Here is a 17,795-nt window from a genome sequence, read left to right as displayed (position 1 = left end):
ACTTCCCATGATGTTTGTTTTGTAGGGGAGAGCTAAGGGTTCTAAACATCTTTTAAGAGTGTGATTTGTGCTACCAGGTTGTATAGTGACATATAATGGCCCCTCCACCTGTAGCAGAACCAGAGCTTATTTAAACAGAATTTTTAAATACCTGATTTCCTTATTTTCCAGGCACTGCTGAATCTGGCAGAACGTCTGGGAGAGGCCAAACCACGAGGACTGACAAAGGCAGACATTGAACAGCTCCCATCCTACAGGTTCAATCCAAACAACCATCAGTCAGAACAGACATTGTAAGTGTCTTTCAAGGTTATGCAGTTTATGTGTCTGTATTTGACTTTATTTAGATTGCAGCCTCAACTACACCAGAAGAGCTAAAAACAGTCGTATCAGTAACCACTTTTTTCTTAGATTGTTTTCCAAATCAAATACTCTGTAACTTCACTGTAAAATGTCTATGTAGCCTCACATTATTTAGAATTGTTTCAATTTAGTTCTTCACATTTAAAAAATCCTAAGTGAAGGAAGGGTGTTCTAGGATTCAGCATCCTAGAATCTAAAATAACATTGTCAGTTTGGATTTTGGCCTGTGTTAAAATAGCTTCGTGTGTTGAAGTTTCAAGTGCTTCTGATAGAGTTTAGTCAGTGGTTTAGGAGTGCATTTTCTTATTTTTAAAATCCATTAACTTACTCTGTCTGCAAGGTCTGCACAACTAAGTGGAAAGAGCACTATAGATAAAAAGGTATTTAAAGTGACTCAGTAACAAATTAATTGCAAGAAGTTTTTTCTTTGGTATTCTGGTGGCTGTGCCCCTCAGTTCAACTTCAGCATCAGTAGGCAGTGAACATGATCTATATGCTTGTATTTTATTTATTTAGATTGCAGCCTCAGCTACATCAGAAGAGCTAAAAGCAGTCATATTCAAAACAGTAGAATTTTTTTTTGAGTGAACTTTCTAAATAATCGTCTCCACCATTTTAAATTTTGGTGAAACATCTGTTCTGTGGATTGGGTTTGTTGACTCCTGTGAGAAGCAGCACTTGCTTTGTGATGTAAAAGCACAAAAAAAGAGAGTTCCCAGTTTACCTTGGTGCATTACACATCTTCAACCACAAATACAGATAACTGTAGAAGCTACTGTGTTGCAGTCATACCTGCAAGGTTGTGTGTGGAATGGATATTCGGTGTTCTCAAATCACAGATACATTTAAGCTTTGCTGTCTTTTTTTCAGGTGTGTGGTGTGCATGTGTGATTTTGAGTCAAGGCAGCTACTTAGAGTCTTACCCTGTAACCACGAGTTCCATGCCAAGTGTGTCGATAAATGGCTAAAGGTAAAATCATCTTATGGAGAATTCATTATGTAGGGATTTTGAGGAGGGGTGGTTATTATTTTGGGATTTGTTTATTTCACTGTTCTGCTTCATTTCATCTCTTGCTTCATGTTTCTAATATTTATGGTAGAAATGTCAACAGACTTCAAAGTACAAATTAGAATTTCCCTTACTATGGTGAGATTAACTATTTTCAATAACCTTTATAGCAAAGAGTAAATATTAATACCCTCCCTCCCTGCTTTGCTATCAACGTTAGCTTTTAGAGGACATCGAGTGTATTATGTGTGTACATATATGTGTATGCATGTATATATAGAAGAATATATGCGAATAAAACTTAACCATAGTTACAGTTTTCCATAATTATGATATACACTTTCAAGACAATTTGAGGAAAAAATAAAAGGGTCTAGAATCAGGACAGCTCAATAAGATGACAGAAAATAACTATATAGAAGGTATGAAGAACAGGAGATATAAATAAGTAGACGGTACGGAGACATTTGTACAAGCTGCATTAGCCAGATATATTGCCAACAAAGTATCCTAACGTCTCACCTTTTTTCTGTATTTTCTTCTATTCAGCTTTATTTTAATCTTTGTGTAATCTTTGTAGAACATTTGAAACTGCAGTGATTGCATATTAAAAAAGTATATTGGAAGCAGTCCCTAGAGGACTAAAATAAAAAAAAAATAGAAAGTAAAAGCCCTTTCCTTTTTGTCTTCCTAAAGGCAATAAAATATGTCTTTGGTATACACTGAAATACTTGCTGAGGAAAATGAATAATCAAGTTAATAGTGACTGCCTTCTTTCAGCTAACTTTCAGAAGAACTGTTGTCCTTTGGTACCTGAATTCATGTACATACCTGAGCAAGAGGAATATAAACTTCTGTTTGTTTTATCTTCAAATTAAAACACACACACACAGAGATGTATTGTATTTCATTCAGTAACTGCTAATTAAGTAGATAATTTATATGGAAGTGGTGTTCTCCAGTGTCCCCCTATTCCTCTTGGTGCTCAGGAAGTGTTCACACCACATTTTTAAAGTCTTTTCAGTGCATAAAACTTAATTTGTGGAGTTAACAAAGTAGCTATGGATAGCAGTCAGTCTGTTTTATGAGGAACAGAACTAGGATCATTGGACAGCATGTGAGACAGAGGATGCTAAAAGCTTAAATAGGTTAAAATGACTATAAAGATTGTAAAAAGAAAGCTCTTCCCAGGCTATTAGTGCAAAAAATCACCCATGATTCATGGAGGTCCTGATCTGCAAATTGCTGGGAGTTAGGAAAATACGTCAGGGAAGTTGAATGCCAGCTTGTCCTGCTCTTGTGCCCCTTATTGCATGCTATTGGTCTCAAGAGCCAGGAAATTAACTTAAATGAAGCTTTTTGGGGACTCTATGGCAGTTCTAGCATTATATGTAGTACTTCTAACTGGTAATGAACTGGCAATTGAATTCAGACCAGCAAATGGGAAAAAGCAAGCTTACATTAGCCTTTATTTTCAAAATCTTAGATTTACTGTAGTAATGGTGAAATAGCTTTGTCTTGATGCTCCTGTCCCAGCTTAGGAACCATGTATTTTCTAAGAGGTCTGAGTGTGGTATATTCTAAAGGTTGTTATATCATAGGAAAACTGTATAAGCATAAGAGTGTCACCTAGATGGGTGAATAAGGTGAAAGAAATACAATCTAAATGTAAACGAGGTGCAAGCATACCTACTAAAAATGGTTTGTATTTGCATAACATATCCCAAAGCCGGATGCAAAGTGACCTAGCAAGAATAAAGCACCCTGGTGGAAGGTTGCTGAAGCAGTATGTGTAGGTTTAGTTTCATGAAGCATCCATGAAGATGCTGTGTCAAATAAAGGTGATTTTGCCTTGCAAACCAGAACAAATTACCTGTATAATGTCAGCTTATTTTAATATAAATAAATAAATAAATAGGTTACAGGTAAAGCAGCAACCATCTGGAAGTGAGGATAACAGAAAGGTATTTGGGGTTGTAATTTTTTGCTTATCTCCATTTTTTTATACATTTGACAAATCGCTGAATATGTTGATAGTATGATTATGTCCACATCTACATAATTCACAGCATCCAGCCAACATTGTGTTGATAAATTTTCCAAAGGAAGGTAAAAAGCTTAGCATTTAGTACTTTAAGTATTAAAAAAAAAAAGAAAAAAAAAGGTCCTGAAGGGTAGATAAATAAGTAAAAACTAAAAAACTTCAATTTTTTAACCTTGTCTGTTTAGCCTTGACTGAAAAAAAAAAAAAAAAAAAAAAAGTATCCGTCTTTCTTACTAGGTTAATCTTTTTTCTTTGAAGAAAATATGTGCTGTCTAGGAATATTTCGTATTGATCTGGAGCTCCAGAGTCAAGTTGATTCTTTTAAGCTTCATTTTGTTAGTGAAAGTGGTAAAGACATAGTTAGTGATCCAAAGTGGTAATTGAAAGAGAATAAATCCTTATTCCATTGCCTGATGATGGTGGAGCAAATAAAAAGTGTCTAGGCAAGTTTTGTGACTTGTCCATACATGAAAGGTTTGATCTGCCTTGTGGAAATAATGCTGTGTATAGTGCCAACTCTTTATATAGTGTGAGCAAGCAAGAGGAGATGTTCTTTTAAAGTGCATTATGTTGCCTGCTTCTGGTTACATTTCTCTGGTTAAGCAAGGCTAAATACTTGTGAATGAGCAGAGGAAATAGAATTAACAAGATAATGCTTTTTCTTTTCATAATATTGTCAACTCTCATATTTTGCAGTATTTGTTTATTTCTTAATATCCTAAATCCTTTGGTCAAATATGAATACATGAGAAGTCTTTTCTTTTGTAAGGTGAAGTTTAATCATCGTTCCAAAGGACAGCTTGAAAATATGATCCATCTTCACTTTTAGGATTTAGGTCCAGGTGGCAAGGAAAACTTGATTTTATGTTTAACAGTCTGATAGGAAATGCAGTATTATATGTGAGAAAAGACAAACTAAATATTACATGTTTTCCCTTGGTTCTGATTGATTAACACTAAAGAAGTGCAGTGGTTGTCAGAGAATTCTAGTGACATTACAGATTCATTGCTCTAAATGCAGTTCACTTTAGCTACAAATTTCTATCAATCATAACTAAATTGGTTAATTCATGGTGCAACTCTCTTTTACTCTCTCTTTTACTCTCAGTACAGAAAGTTGGCTTGGCTGAAGGAGTGACTACCGTATGCCTCTTTTTGCACTTAAAAGTCTCTTTAAATGTCAGGAAGGGGAGTGAATTTTAAGAAAGACAGAAGAATGCAATTAAATTTAAAATGGATCTTCTAGTAGAATCTTGAAAAGTTGCTTAAAAAGCAGTGTTTCAGTGTGCATGGCTATTTGTTTTGTCCTGACACAGTGGGTTTGTTTCTGCAGATTCTGTCAAGAAATTTTACTTAGTAATATTCCTGCCGAATGCTCTGTTTCAGGCTGCAAATGGTATATACTTCATTATTTATCTTCGTAATTACCCCTTGATTTATTAATCCATTGAATTTTAAAGAACACACCTTTTTTATTTTAGAAATTATATTAGCTGAACTATATGTAGAGTAATGCAAAGTAGTGACCAATTGATGGCATTGTCTTCAAGGAATTATAAAACTGCTAGAGAAAGAGCAAGGAATAACTTTTGAAATGATTCTTGAGTTCATGCTTTAACAAAACTATAAAGCAATATTAACTGTGGTATAAACTATACGTCGATAACAACAGAAGTAATTGACAGAAAGAAATGTGATTCATTTTAACTGACATTAGTAAGAAATGTTTTACAGTAATAACATGCTACATTGGCATTTATAGCTTGGATTTCAAGTGCGTGGCAGTGATGTTGGAACTGTGACCTGAGGAGCCATGTTTCTTCACGCTATCAGTTTTGTTTTCACTAAAAAGTTTGTCTACCTTTTAAAAATTTGGAGTTGACAATGGCTGGTCCTGTTGTTTTAGGAATTAGGAAATACGGAATCTGGTAACTAGATTACCTTCCCTCTGCACTTTGTAAAGTAAATGTTTGTCATAAATGTAACATTTTTGGGGGGGATGTTTCCTCTTACTTTCTTTAAATAAAATTATACCTTTAGTTAAAAAGAGGAAATAAAGACAGAAATACTCCCGGTAACCCAAAGAATGTTACATTTTATCTGTATTAACATTTTAAAAGAAGTTGTGAAAGAGTTGCAGGATACGTATTTTCAGTGAGTGCTTTAGTTAAGGGATAAACTTACACCTGCTTTTCTGTATGTTACTTGGGCTTTGAAGTTTAATACCTGTTTAGCCAGGTCATCTTCCTTCTTTTTATTATTATTATTTATTTATTTTCATACTAAAACCCTTTCTGTTTTTCCCTGCTTTGCTTTGACCAACTCTGTATGATGGGTTTCTGTGAGAATAACTGGATAAGGAGAGTATAAAGAGTAGTGATCCCTGATCAGTAGGGCTTGTGACAGCATGACACCTTCATATAGGGCATTTATTTCTGGCCCACTGTGGCTTGTTTGGTTTTACTGGGTTCCTCTGCAACACACAGTACAACTTCTAAGTTGCACCCATCTGATTGCAATATACTATGACTGTAAGTCTACATTAATATAACCACCATCGCATAGGTAAAGCCAAGTTTGCTGTTTTCCTCTATCTCTTAAGATAAAAAGCCCTTTTTTTTTTTTAACTTTTGTAAACATGATTTTGAATTGACAAATGGACAACTCTAAAGTAACAAAGGAAACTGAAAAAGGGCATAAACACACTTTGTCGTCTCTTCTTCATTGCTTTTGAGTATTCTTCAGCACTGAAAGTAGCAACCTTGTCATCACGGATGTTCTGTGTCATGTACTCGCTAACAGTGTATTTGTCAGTAAAATAAACCCTTTCTTGTTTCTGGTTTTACAGGCAAATCGTACCTGCCCAATTTGTCGAGCTGATGCTTCAGAAGTGCATCGTGATTCAGAATGACCAATCTAAGAGCACAAATCTGGTTTGGATGTTCCTGGTCACGTGTATATATGAACTATCTATTGAACTTACCCATGTGGCTTCCAGCCTTTCCCTTTCCACAAAAGGGTCAATGGACCTTACTTTGCACTGTGTGACTTAATCAATTAAAAAGCTTAAAACTAGTCTTCACAGTTACGGGATTGTTATACTAGCAGTGTGATTGGAACTCCAAAGATTTTTTTCTTTAGCTTAATTTTGTGTGTGCACTAACATTCCCTGGTTTTTGTGTGATCATTCCGAGTGTTGCTGCGAGATTACTGTAGACGTGATCTTTTAGCATGTGCTTTTATATAAAATAAAAAGAAAAAAAAGTGGTAGCTCCAAACAATATAGCAATCTACCTTATATAGAGCCTTCAGATACTGTGAGTGGGAATGAGTGGTGTGAACGTGTGTTTGTCAGTGAGAGGATGTATGAAGCGTGCTTGTGACTGAGTGTGCATGTGTGTTTGAGAACCTATATACCAGCATGTACTGAGAACGTATGTGTGTAGTATTAATTATGCTGCAATGTATAATCTTGTGTGTTATTTAAACAGTACTAGTACTGTACACTGGTTTCTTTCCTTGTGTTTGCAGTTGCACACTGAATGTGATGGGTGCAGCAATTACAGACATTTAGTATTTCCTCCCCAGCGTACTTAGAGGTATAAAGACCTTTCTACCTACCGTTCAAACAAGCGGTTATGCTTCCCCTTCATTGGAGGCTTTAAGTGTGTACCACAAAAGAGTGCATTGATTGTTCACACATGAGTAACCTTGTTTTACTAGCATATGTTACAAAGTCCAGATTTTTAAATTGCTGATTTACAAGTTATTTTATCACTGTAAAGTTGTAATATCGCACAAATCATTTAGCAATATTAGCATTTTGAATTAGTAATTTGAATATCAATGTGTTTCTGTTCTCCCTTTCAGTTTTTCTAGCTGGGTTATAATTGCATTCGGTTGATTTCAGATTAGAGTTAAGTTTTGAAGATGCTGCGGTTACGTGCTTCTTTCATGAAAGGAAGCAGAAAGGACGCTGAGGGTCTTGTGCAACAGCTCTTCATTTTTCACCATTGTACTTGCTAAGTACGTAATCTTTTAGCTTTTAAACATTGGCTTTAATCATACACATTCTTTGTCATTTACTAGGGAGTTTGTATACAATTAAAATAACTTGTAAGAGGTTACAATTTTATTCCTGCAACTTCATGAATAAAATAAAATTTTTAGCATTTTCACAGAGAAGTAGAACTTCTGATTTTTTTTCATTGCATCACAAAAGAGGGTGGTTTTTGGTCACTCATTGCAGAATTCAGTTGCCCTGATGCTGCTTCTTGTCCCTCCTTATTTACGTGATGAGTGTAATATGAAGAAGGAACTCCCTTGGTTTTTGCAATCGAGTTTCCAGAGTGCTCCACTGTAGGATAAAATGGGAACACCTTCCAGAAGAAAGTGCTGTTAAACAGGAGGTAACCTCTATTCAACTGTTTTCTGAATAGTATTTTCTCTGTGCTTTCGAAGAAATTAGTTTCATTTATAACATTTCAGACTGTTAGCATCTTCAAGATGTTTCACCAAAATATTTAGGTCCACGTATACCATAGTTATTCAAAGGATGCACTTTTTACATCAAAATGCTTCTCCTAAGTTCAGTGTCATTACTTTGATTGCAGCAGCACAAGTGGCACAGTTAGCAGTATTGCTGTTACTTGCTGCCAGTCTCAGCTTTAAGTTTATTCTTTGTCACTTCTGATGTTTTTGTATGCTGCTGTGCTTTAGTGTCAGTTATAATTTCAGACAGTGTTACATGTTCTCCGTGCTGCTTGCCCTCTTTGAGTATTCCACAGACCAGTCACAACTCGTGGTGCAAATGAAATAAAAGCACAATTTTGCCCTTTTATTTCAGATGATCTTGCTTCCATTTAGTTATGCAGGTAGTTCTCAAAAACACTGAGTCTTTCCATTCCTATTCATACCTAAGAACACTAACTAAACAAAAATTTGCTGTTACATCAAACTCAAAATGTTAGAATTTCTTCTCTCTTCCAGAGGAGTTAAAGAGTAGGTTTTTCACAATAACACCTAGCAGGTTAAATTACATATAGTAAAATTTATTTTTTTAACAAATGAAATCATGTTTAAAAAAAAAAAAGCGTATGCCACATGTCTTACAAAACTTAGGCTCTTTTATATAGCTGCAAAAGAAAAGTTTCTATGTGTACAGATTTAACCATAACTAACACTACTATGTTCAGTATTCAGTTTGAAGCATGGAAAGAGGGCACTTTTTCTAAGCTAGACAAAAATGCATAGTGAGCAAGAACCATTCTTCTGAGGCCAAGGGAAAGTAGTCCTCTTTCTCGAATTGAGAAACCTTGATGTGTAACATGCCTTTTTCCCCAGTGAAACTATGTGAGGCAGTGGGAGATCGAGATGGAGGGTCTAACTTGGTAAAATTCTGAAGTGAATTGTTGCACTCTTATGGCTCGTCTCTTCTGGAATGGTTCTTTCGTTTGCATGGGACTCTTGCAGATGTGTGTGGACTTGCTTCCTGTGGTTAGTGTGTACAAACAGCACACATGCATATGTTCTGGATCAGCTCAGACGAGCTACAACCAAGTCCTCTATGTTGCAGCTGTCAAGGGAGGGGGATTCATGCTCAGCTGTTAACTGCCATGTGTTATGCACGTTTGTGTGTAATTTCACAGCCTGCCATGGTGCCTGGCAGCACCAGCATCCAGAAAGACATTTCTTATGTTCATTCCCTTCCTGCAATCACCTGTCTCCTTCTTCTCAAAAAAAAAAAAAAAAAAAAAGTTTGCTTTATCATAATGGCACTGCTGTGTTTTTGGCATAAACTGTCAATTAAATTTGACATTTTAGTGGATATCAAGGCCTATAGATAATTCCAATGTCTCATTTTGTGGCTTTCTTTTCAAAAAAAAAAAAAAGCCTTTTGTTGTATGCCGTTTTATACGGTCTCTTGAATGTGATTTCACAGCTGTTAACACACGATGTAATACAGGGGATAACAGTTATCAGCCTTTTTAATTTTACTTACAGAAAACACATTTTTGACTGAGTTATCTTTGGGCCTTTATAAAAGCTGTGTTTTTTTTCTTTGGTACATTGTTACCTCATTTTGCTACTTGTGTTTCAGATTTGCTAATGATTCTGAAAGCTTATGGGTTTTGTTGGAATCATATTTTGTCAAGTGTTTTCTTTAAATCATACTCTATTGTATCATTTAATGTGTAGTTTTAAATGTATTATAAATATCTGTAACCAAATCATTTGAAGGCTTGATAAATTTTTAACAAAATTTGTACATTTTTTATGAGAGTTACTAGTAATGCTTTACTAGGTAGTGCAATGAATTTTTATTTTTAATCCCTGTGCCCAATTTTGGAGTTGAGAGAGTTGTTCAGTAATAAATGTATGATGTACACTTACACACTTTTGTCCTGTTCTTTCTCCTAGAAAAAGGTGAATTGTTTCCTTCCAGTATTCTTTGTGTTTCTCTGCCTCATCATGCGACTCTAGATATTGGCAACGTAGAATCACAGAATGATGTGGGTTGGAAGAGACCTAAAAGATCACCCAGTTCCAACCCCCTGCCATGGGCAGGGACACCTCCCACCAGACCAGGTTGCCCAAAGCCCCATCCAGCCTGGCCTAGAACACCTCCAGGGGTGGGGCATCCACAGCTTCTCTGGGCAGCCTGTGCCAGTGCCTCACCGCCCTCATAGGAAATAATTTCTTCCTTATGTCTGATCTAAATCTGCCCTCTTTTAGTTTGAAACCATTAATCCTTGTCCTGTCACTACACGCCCTGACAAAGAGTCCCTCCCCAGCTTTCCCATAGGCCCCCTTTAGGTACTGGGAGGCCGCTGTAAGGTCTGCCCAGAGACTTCTCTTCTCCTGCCTGAACAACCCCAACTCTCTCAGCTTCTTTTCATAAGAGAGCTGCTGCAGCCCCTTGATCATGTTTGTGTCCCTCCTCTGGACTCATTCTAATACGTCCATGTCCTTCTTGTGCTGGGGGCCCCAGAGCAGAACGCAGTGCTCCAGGTGGGGTCTCACGAGAGCAGAGCAGAGGGGGACAGTCACCTCCCCAGCCCTGCTGGCCACGCTGCTTTTGATACAGCCAGGATACGGTTGGCTTTCTGGGCTGCAAGCGCACAGTGCTGGCTCATGTTGAGCTTCTCATCAACCACCACCCCCAGGTCCTTCTCCTCAGGGCTGCTCCTAATCCATTCTGCATCCAGCCTGTATTTTAGCTTAGAGATGTGTTGTAGGTGGAAGGTTTATCTTCTAAATTGCAGTGCATAGAAGCATAGGATGATATAGATTGGAAAAGACCCGTAAGATCATAAAGTCCAGTCATCACATAACACTAACAAGTCCACCACTGAAGCAGGTCCCTAATTGCCACATCCACATGTCTTTTAAATACCTCCAAAGATGATGTGATACAGACTTTTAAATAAGATCTACTTTGAAAGATCATAAGAAAATGACACAAAGTGTCATATTTTGGAAGTGTAAAATGGTTGTAGTTAATAGAATGCAGAGCCTTGCCTAAAAGATCAGCTTTCTGAAAATAATGACATAGTCAAAGGGAAATTTGAGGGGATGGAAGTGCTCCTTGGGCATACAGTTCACACGGTGTGTCATGGAGATGTGTTAATGTGTCACATTTTGCAGTGCCCTAAAGGTGGGGAAAAAATCATCTTGAGTTAAGGGTGAAACTGAATTGCAGGGATTTGGGGTCACACAAGAAAGTGGTGGTTACATAAACAAAAAGGAGCCCATCCTATAGGTGTTTTCTTGTTGCACTTTGGTTAGTTTACGTCACCTCATTAAAAACAAGAAATATATATATATTTAAAAGGTTTTCATTTACACAGAGTATTGAATAGGTTTATCAACAGCAAATCTTAATACTCAAAGCATATCTAAAGATCCATTGTTGCTTTCAGAAAGGAAATCCTTATGGAGGAATTCATACGCATCTTTAGGATTTATAATCCTGGATACAACTAGTTTACCCTCCTTCATGCAGCAATGTTAATTATTAATTACACAGTTACAGTGCTGCCAGTGGTCCTCGTGAAGCTGAGGTACAGGGCTGCCCAGCTCCAGCGGTGGCTGGGGACCTCAGAAGGGCTGGTGGGTGGCTTGGAGCCTGCACTGGCAAGGCTCTGAGAGCAGAGCAGGGCCTCCTGCTCAAGACGAACCAAAGCATAGCTGACATAAGCCTTAACCAATTTAGCTGCTGTCTCCACACCAGCATGTTGTCCACTACCCTCTGGCCACTGCTTCTTGCCTGTAGAGCGGCACCAGCAAACGTGTAGGAGCACTCTGCCAACAGCTCGTGAGGGGCAGCACAAACCTGCGCAAGGCTCCGAGCACCGGGTTAAACCCATGCTACAGCTGTATCCACCGTTCACGTGGGTTGTGCTGAGTTAGGCAGCACTCCCAGCCACAGAAAGCTAATCCTTTTTGCAATAATTTTTCTACACTCACTGGGTGTTAAGTGCTGTATGGATGGTACTGTAATGGGAGCCTGTTTTGTAGTCTGTCATGGTGTGAGTGCAAGAGGCAGACCTTCGGCAGAAAGAGAAACCCTCAGCAGCTTTCTGCAGTTCCTTTCTGTGCAGAAGAAAAGAGGATGTTTGGCTGTTCGATGGGAAGCCTCTGAGTGGGGAAGCAAGGCTCAGGAAACAGACTTGTCAGCTGGTAGGCGAAGTGGAAGTCTGCCTTGCCAGACAGTCTTCTCACTGCCAAACCTGTAGATTTTCTGCTTTTGTTTCCTGTTAACTGAGTATATTATTTATTTGCTGTTCCCAGTACAACCACCTTCAAAATCTAAATCACTTAATCCACAATACCAAGCCAAGCTCCAGCTGTTCTATAAATCCATGAACACATGTTACTTGTAACCCAGGAGTTGTCCTTAATTTCGGCCAGAAGTGAAGTTCTCCCCCATCTCTCTCCCCTTACATCGTTGGAATACATAGAGCCCTCTACTCCTTCCAAAAGAACAGAGTTTATGAAGCTAAGTCTTGTCTCCCTAGGATATCTTCATACAGTACATTTCTGCAAGAAAATCTGTCCAATTCTTCCTTCCTGGCTGATTTGTGGCCTCACCAACCACCATGAGCCCAGTCTTGCAGTCTTTGCAGGTAGGAGTAAAATAACGAGGAAAACACTGATCAGAAGCTGCTGTGTCCTATCTCATCCAAGCAGATACTGAACACTTAGGAAAACAGGCTGAGCAATTATGCTTCTGTTTGAGAAGTCTTGCACATTCTGTGTCTTTGGTGTGTTTTTGCTGCCTTGGTCACCATTGTCAAAGCAGGACCATTTAGCAGCCTGTCTCAGGTGAGGTCAAAGCTGAACACTGGGGACCTTGCAAGCTTTTACCAAGAACTTTCTCATCAAACCACAGCACTGACTGCTTAGTAACACCTTTGATGTCAAGTACTGATTTTGGCAGAGGTTTCTTGCTTCTAGCACCAGCCCACTTGCTGGCTTTCCACCACTTTGTCTTAACTTTCAGCTGGGAGGCAGCACTCAAAAATGCTATAAACTCCTAAGCAAACAAGTTCAACCCTCCCTTCTGCAGTTTAAAGCAGCTTTCTGGTTTCTGCCAGCATCAAACGATGCAGCGGTACCATCAGAGGGCAAAGAGTAAATTGCTGGTGGGTAGGAGGAAAGTGGAGAAAGAATCAGAGGAAAGACTGCCCTTCTGGTCCCATAGGATGGAGTTTATGCTCTTCTTGCGCAAAGTTCCTACTGAATTACATCAGGAAACTGCTTAAATAAAGAGCCCAGTCATGTTTTTTGTGCATCTGCTCTGCAGAACACAGAGAACTTACCATGCCATGGAAGTGTGGTTATGGGACGGGCATCAGCAAGTACATGAAGGTATTCCCTTCCTAGTAACTTGGAATGTACGGACTGGCTGAAACTCCTGAAAAAAAGAAAACAATTTGCAAAGTCAGCAGAGTTATTTCAGCTCCATAGAGAAATATTACATATTAGAGATGCGTCACAGATCATCACAGCAACACCTGCACCAGAAAACAGAAAGGCACCTGAGCTCAGATACCTGCAGAGCCACATCTGCTGCCCCCAGACATTGGCTGTTCTGCCCATGTAAAGCAGGTTGCAGGAGCAGCAGGAGTTTGGCCACAACCAGTTGCAGCCTGAAGAGTGGAGTTGCCCCCAGATCTTCCTTTCCTGACCTCCGGCTTCCCACCTCCTTTGTGTCACAACATCTCACACTCTTCCTCAGCCTATAAAGCAGCTGTCTTTGCTGATCCTACGTTACCACTTCTTGTGAGTCTTCTGCCATCCTCAGTAGTTAGCTGGAAGGCCACGGTTTAAGTATCAGCGGAAATGCTGCCACACAGTCACTGTGCAAGGACCACAGAGCAAGTTTGCGTCTCCGGAGGAACGCACAGTGAGGAGCGAGGTGCCTGAGGCACCCAGAGCAGTGGGCAGGTGTGCACAGAGGTGAAAAGTGTTTTCTAGCAGGAGAAATGCATGAAAGGTCCCGGGAAGAGTGGGGGAAGCAACCCATGTGTGCCCTACACTTAATGTGGAGGCAAGACAGCCTGGAGGAGGATCCCATTGCTGTCAGCTGTGCTAGTGGCTGCAGGAGCACAACACCCAGAGGGTGCTGGAGGTGGATGGGTTAGGCCGTCGTGGTTCTGAAACTGATGATGCCATCTACTGACGAGCACTTGATTTTACCACAAGACAGCCCGTTCAATACAGCAGCGACTGGCAGCAGAGCCGCAGCAGGCCGCGGAGCTTTGGGTCGGTTTGCTGCCGGCCTCAGCACTGGGCCTGACACAGCGGGGGTCCCGCTGGGCCTGCAGTCGTGTTATGGGTGAGATGTGAGGTAAAAATGCTTCAGCTGAGCCAGGGCTGTCTCACGTGCTTTTCTTACACGGTATGAAGGAAAAAAAGGCATATATATATGGAGATCCTTTCAGGTATGGGAACGGGTTAAAGCCCTTTAGACAGGACAGAGTCTGTCTGGCCAGGAGAAACACATATCACCAAACCATGTCTGATGGGGGATGGAAGATGTTTGTTGGAGAGGGAGGTGGAGAGAGGCTAAGAGAAGCTAAGAAGCGGTTCAGAGCTTGCATGAGTACCAGGAGCCTGGGCCACCTCGTAATCTTGTTCAATAAGTGAATGTAAGTCTCTTGGGTAGCAGTGCAAGCTGTGGTACTTCAGCCCCTGAAAGACAACTATCTGTTACTCAGGCAAGGAGCACCTGCTATGCAAGTGGCAGTGTTCAGCAAGTATGCAAAGAACAGACAAACAGCAGAATATCAAGGATAATCAAAGGGCAGAGGATGCAGAGATTGCTTATTTTTTAGAAAATTTTGGTTCCTGGTGAATGCACGTTGATTTCAGTGCTACCTTTGCTGGGTTGTCCTGGGGCAGTGTTGTTCATGCAACAGTAGGCTGCATGGCGGACAAGCAAGGCAGAGAAACAGAAAGTGAAAATAGGATGCTGTCATAAATATGGGTAGGTGGGAGGAGATAGGAAGCAATATATTTCTTTCCCCTTATTGCTAGTTAAAAACCTGTCTGTAGGAAACAAAGAATCTGTTGCTGAAACCCAATAAGTAAAAAGGAAAAGTAGAACAAAGCAAGGCCAGTAGAAGAAGGGGACAGCAGGCAAGTTAGTGCACAGATAAAAACACCAAACAGAAATCCTACATCTCCTCCCCCAGAAGGGGACAGGGCTTCTTCTTTCCAGCTTCTCTTCAGACCTGGAACAAGATGGCTTGGTCCCTGGGTTGGGCTTTTCTGTGTCCTGTGGTAGTTGTTAATAACAGCAAGTAACAAGGGTCGTGGCAAAGGAACAACAACAGGTTGTTGTTTGCTTGTTTGTTTGTGTGTTTTTTTTTTTTTGTTTGTTTGTTTGTTTTTTACTGGAAAGCATGGGAAATGGGGGCAGAAAGAGGACTTGACTTGGCCTTTTGCCCAAGTTCTCTTCAAAAACAAAAACAAAACAACCCAAATCTGTGCTCTGAGGCAGGCTGCGCACAGCTGTGGGTTATGTCTCACCAAGCAGGGGACACAGCAGCTGCCCAAACTGCTCTACCTGCCCAGCCACAGCAAGGCCCGTCCTCTGCATGCAGGAGGCTCCGGCTGCAATGTGGGGACCCTTCCCAATGGTGGCTGGTGTCCCCAGCCTCTGCCCCTTCCTGGGGCAGCACGAACCGCATACGTCTCTGCCTTTAGCTGAAAGCCATGCTTTTTGGCTGAACTGCCTAAAGGTTGTACCTGTAGTTGTGTCTGAAGCAAACTACTTGGGCAAAAGTGTAAGTGTCACTTGACTTTTCTGCAGCAGGAATGGTTTCTCTTCTCCAGCCAGGGGGAAGGGTGACTCTTACTGAAAGCACCACAGTCTGACACAGGATGTTTGGCTTCATCCTGTCGAACATTCGCTCTGTGCAGCAGGGGCTCCCTGTCGCTTGACGTCTACAGATGCTGTGTAGCTGCCACTTCTCACTCCCCAGTGTCTCTGCCAAGGTGCGAAAAGAGTCCAGATCCTCACCAGAACCTGTGAATTGTACACAAAGTCAGACTCCACTCCTCCCCTTTGCCCTGACACCCCAGAATGAAGAAGAAGCCGGATCTGTATGAGGAATTTTCTGCACAGAGGCACAGGAAGACCCCGGCTTCACCCCTGCCAGGTGTCTGTGTGCTGCGGCCGCCAGCCCCACGCAGAGGCTCACCAGACATGCACCGAGCAGGTCACTTGACAGGGGAAATGTAAGGCAGTGTCCAGGCTCAGTTTCCTCTTTACCAGGCGTCATGGATCTTCCTCACCCCTAGCGTGCAGAGGGGTTACAGAACCCGAAGCCAGGGAAAGGGAAGTTCAGCTGAGAACAAACAGGGGGAGTCTCAGCCCCCTTCAGCTCCCTTTGGCCCACCCCACCCAGCCGGCTGTCAGGGTGAGTGGCTCCAAAGCAGGAAAATGTCACGGCTCCCCGCTGTTCGTCTTCTTGATTTAACTAACCTCTCTTCACCGCTAGCACTGGAGGAGAGCTCCTCCTGGCCGCAAACAGCCCACGGCACCCTCTGAGGCACCTGAGCCCCATTTTGAGTGCTTCGCCAGGCCCCTCTGCAGAGACAAACGTGGGAGCTGCGCAGAGGAGCAGGGTCCCTCCTGCTCGCCTGGCCCCTCACCACCACAGGGCAGCACTGGCTCACGGTGTCAGGCAGGAAAATACCAGGGTGAAAGTGTGTCTGACCTGAGTGCATGGTACCAGCACCTGACCACCCGCTGGTGCTCATGCAAACACTCCAGTTTTACTGCAGCTCTCTCCTGTAAAGCAAACAATTAAAAGCATTGGAAAGCTGAGAGAGATGAGCTCAACGGGTTCCTTTGCAAGGTCCTATACGAAATGGGAAATAGTGTCCCAGGCAGTCACAACCTGCAAGCTGCAAGGCACGCACCCATGTGTAATGTCCTCCCAGCCAAACTGATGAGCAGTTGTTTGGATACATAGGCCAGCAGGTGGACAGAGAGCCTCCTGTGCTGCTTGGCACTAAGCGCTGCTGTCAGATGCACAAAGTCCAGGCTGCAGCTGGGTGCTAGCACTGCTCCTCAGGGAATGTTTAATGTCCTTATCTACAGACAGGGCAATAGGGTGGAACGTGCCCTCCACAAGCCCACGGTGATTATGGATGGGAGGTGACAGCTGGCAGGGCAGCTCTGCAGAGTGCCTGTGACAGGCTGGGGAAGGGCACCAGCATGAATCCCACCAAGAACAAGGCAGGCGAATGCCACTTCTGGGATCATCCCGTGCATGAAGGAACCCCTCTGCAGCGGTTCAGGCTGGGCACCAGCAGGCTGGGGAGAGGCTGTGGCAGAAAAGGGCCCAGGTCTGTGGGCTGAACACCTTCCCACAGCACGTCCCTCTGGTGATGGAGACCAGCCTCAAGCTGCATGTTGGTCTCCTTGAGGGAACCCTCCTACAGAGGCCACTCAGAGAGCGATGGGGTTGAAGCACAGCATGTCAAAGGAGACATGGGAGGAACTGGGCTTGTTCAGCCTTCAGAAGAGATCTCAAGGCTGTCTGTAACTCCCTTTTTGGAGGAAATAGGTGATGGGGTCACAACTGTCCTTGAAAGTGCATGGTGAAATGACATGGCACAAGGTGCAACGAGGAAAATTTTGACTTGACGCTAGGAAGTTTTCCCCGTGGAGACGGTCAAACATTGCAACAAGGTCCCAAAGAGGCTGTGAAATCCTCATCCTTACTACCTCCACAGCACCAGGCTCTAGCCCTTTTCTGTGTGGGATGGTGAGACCAGATGGTCCCCAGATACTGCTATGAACCCTCACCATTCTGTGACTCTTGCATGGGCTCTGAGTAAGGCGCCCTTGGAGAACAT

The 17,795-nt window shown here is 41.7% G+C and overlaps 1 protein-coding gene across 4 annotated transcripts in view; it reads left to right on the top strand.

Annotated features, from left to right (window-relative positions):
* RNF38 (ring finger protein 38) overlaps positions 1 to 9,805 on the top strand; it is a 126,507-nt gene extending 116,702 nt beyond the window's left edge. For all 4 annotated transcript variants that reach the window (XM_040540527.1, XM_040540525.1, XM_040540524.1 and 1 more), the window contains 3 exons: positions 172 to 293; positions 1,234 to 1,333; positions 6,265 to 9,805. In XM_040540527.1, coding sequence (XP_040396461.1) covers positions 172 to 293; positions 1,234 to 1,333; positions 6,265 to 6,327 — 285 coding nt within the window. In that variant the 3' untranslated portion in view covers positions 6,328 to 9,805. The remainder of the gene's footprint in view (positions 1 to 171; positions 294 to 1,233; positions 1,334 to 6,264) is intronic.
* Positions 9,806 to 17,795: the final 7,990 nt, after the last annotated feature.

Source organism: Cygnus olor, chromosome Z (genome assembly GCF_009769625.2).
Source record: "Cygnus olor isolate bCygOlo1 chromosome Z, bCygOlo1.pri.v2, whole genome shotgun sequence".
Lineage (NCBI taxonomy): Eukaryota > Metazoa > Chordata > Aves > Anseriformes > Anatidae > Cygnus > Cygnus olor.
The sequence above is the reverse complement of the archived record's forward strand: the minus strand, read 5'-3'. Positions and strand labels throughout refer to the sequence as shown.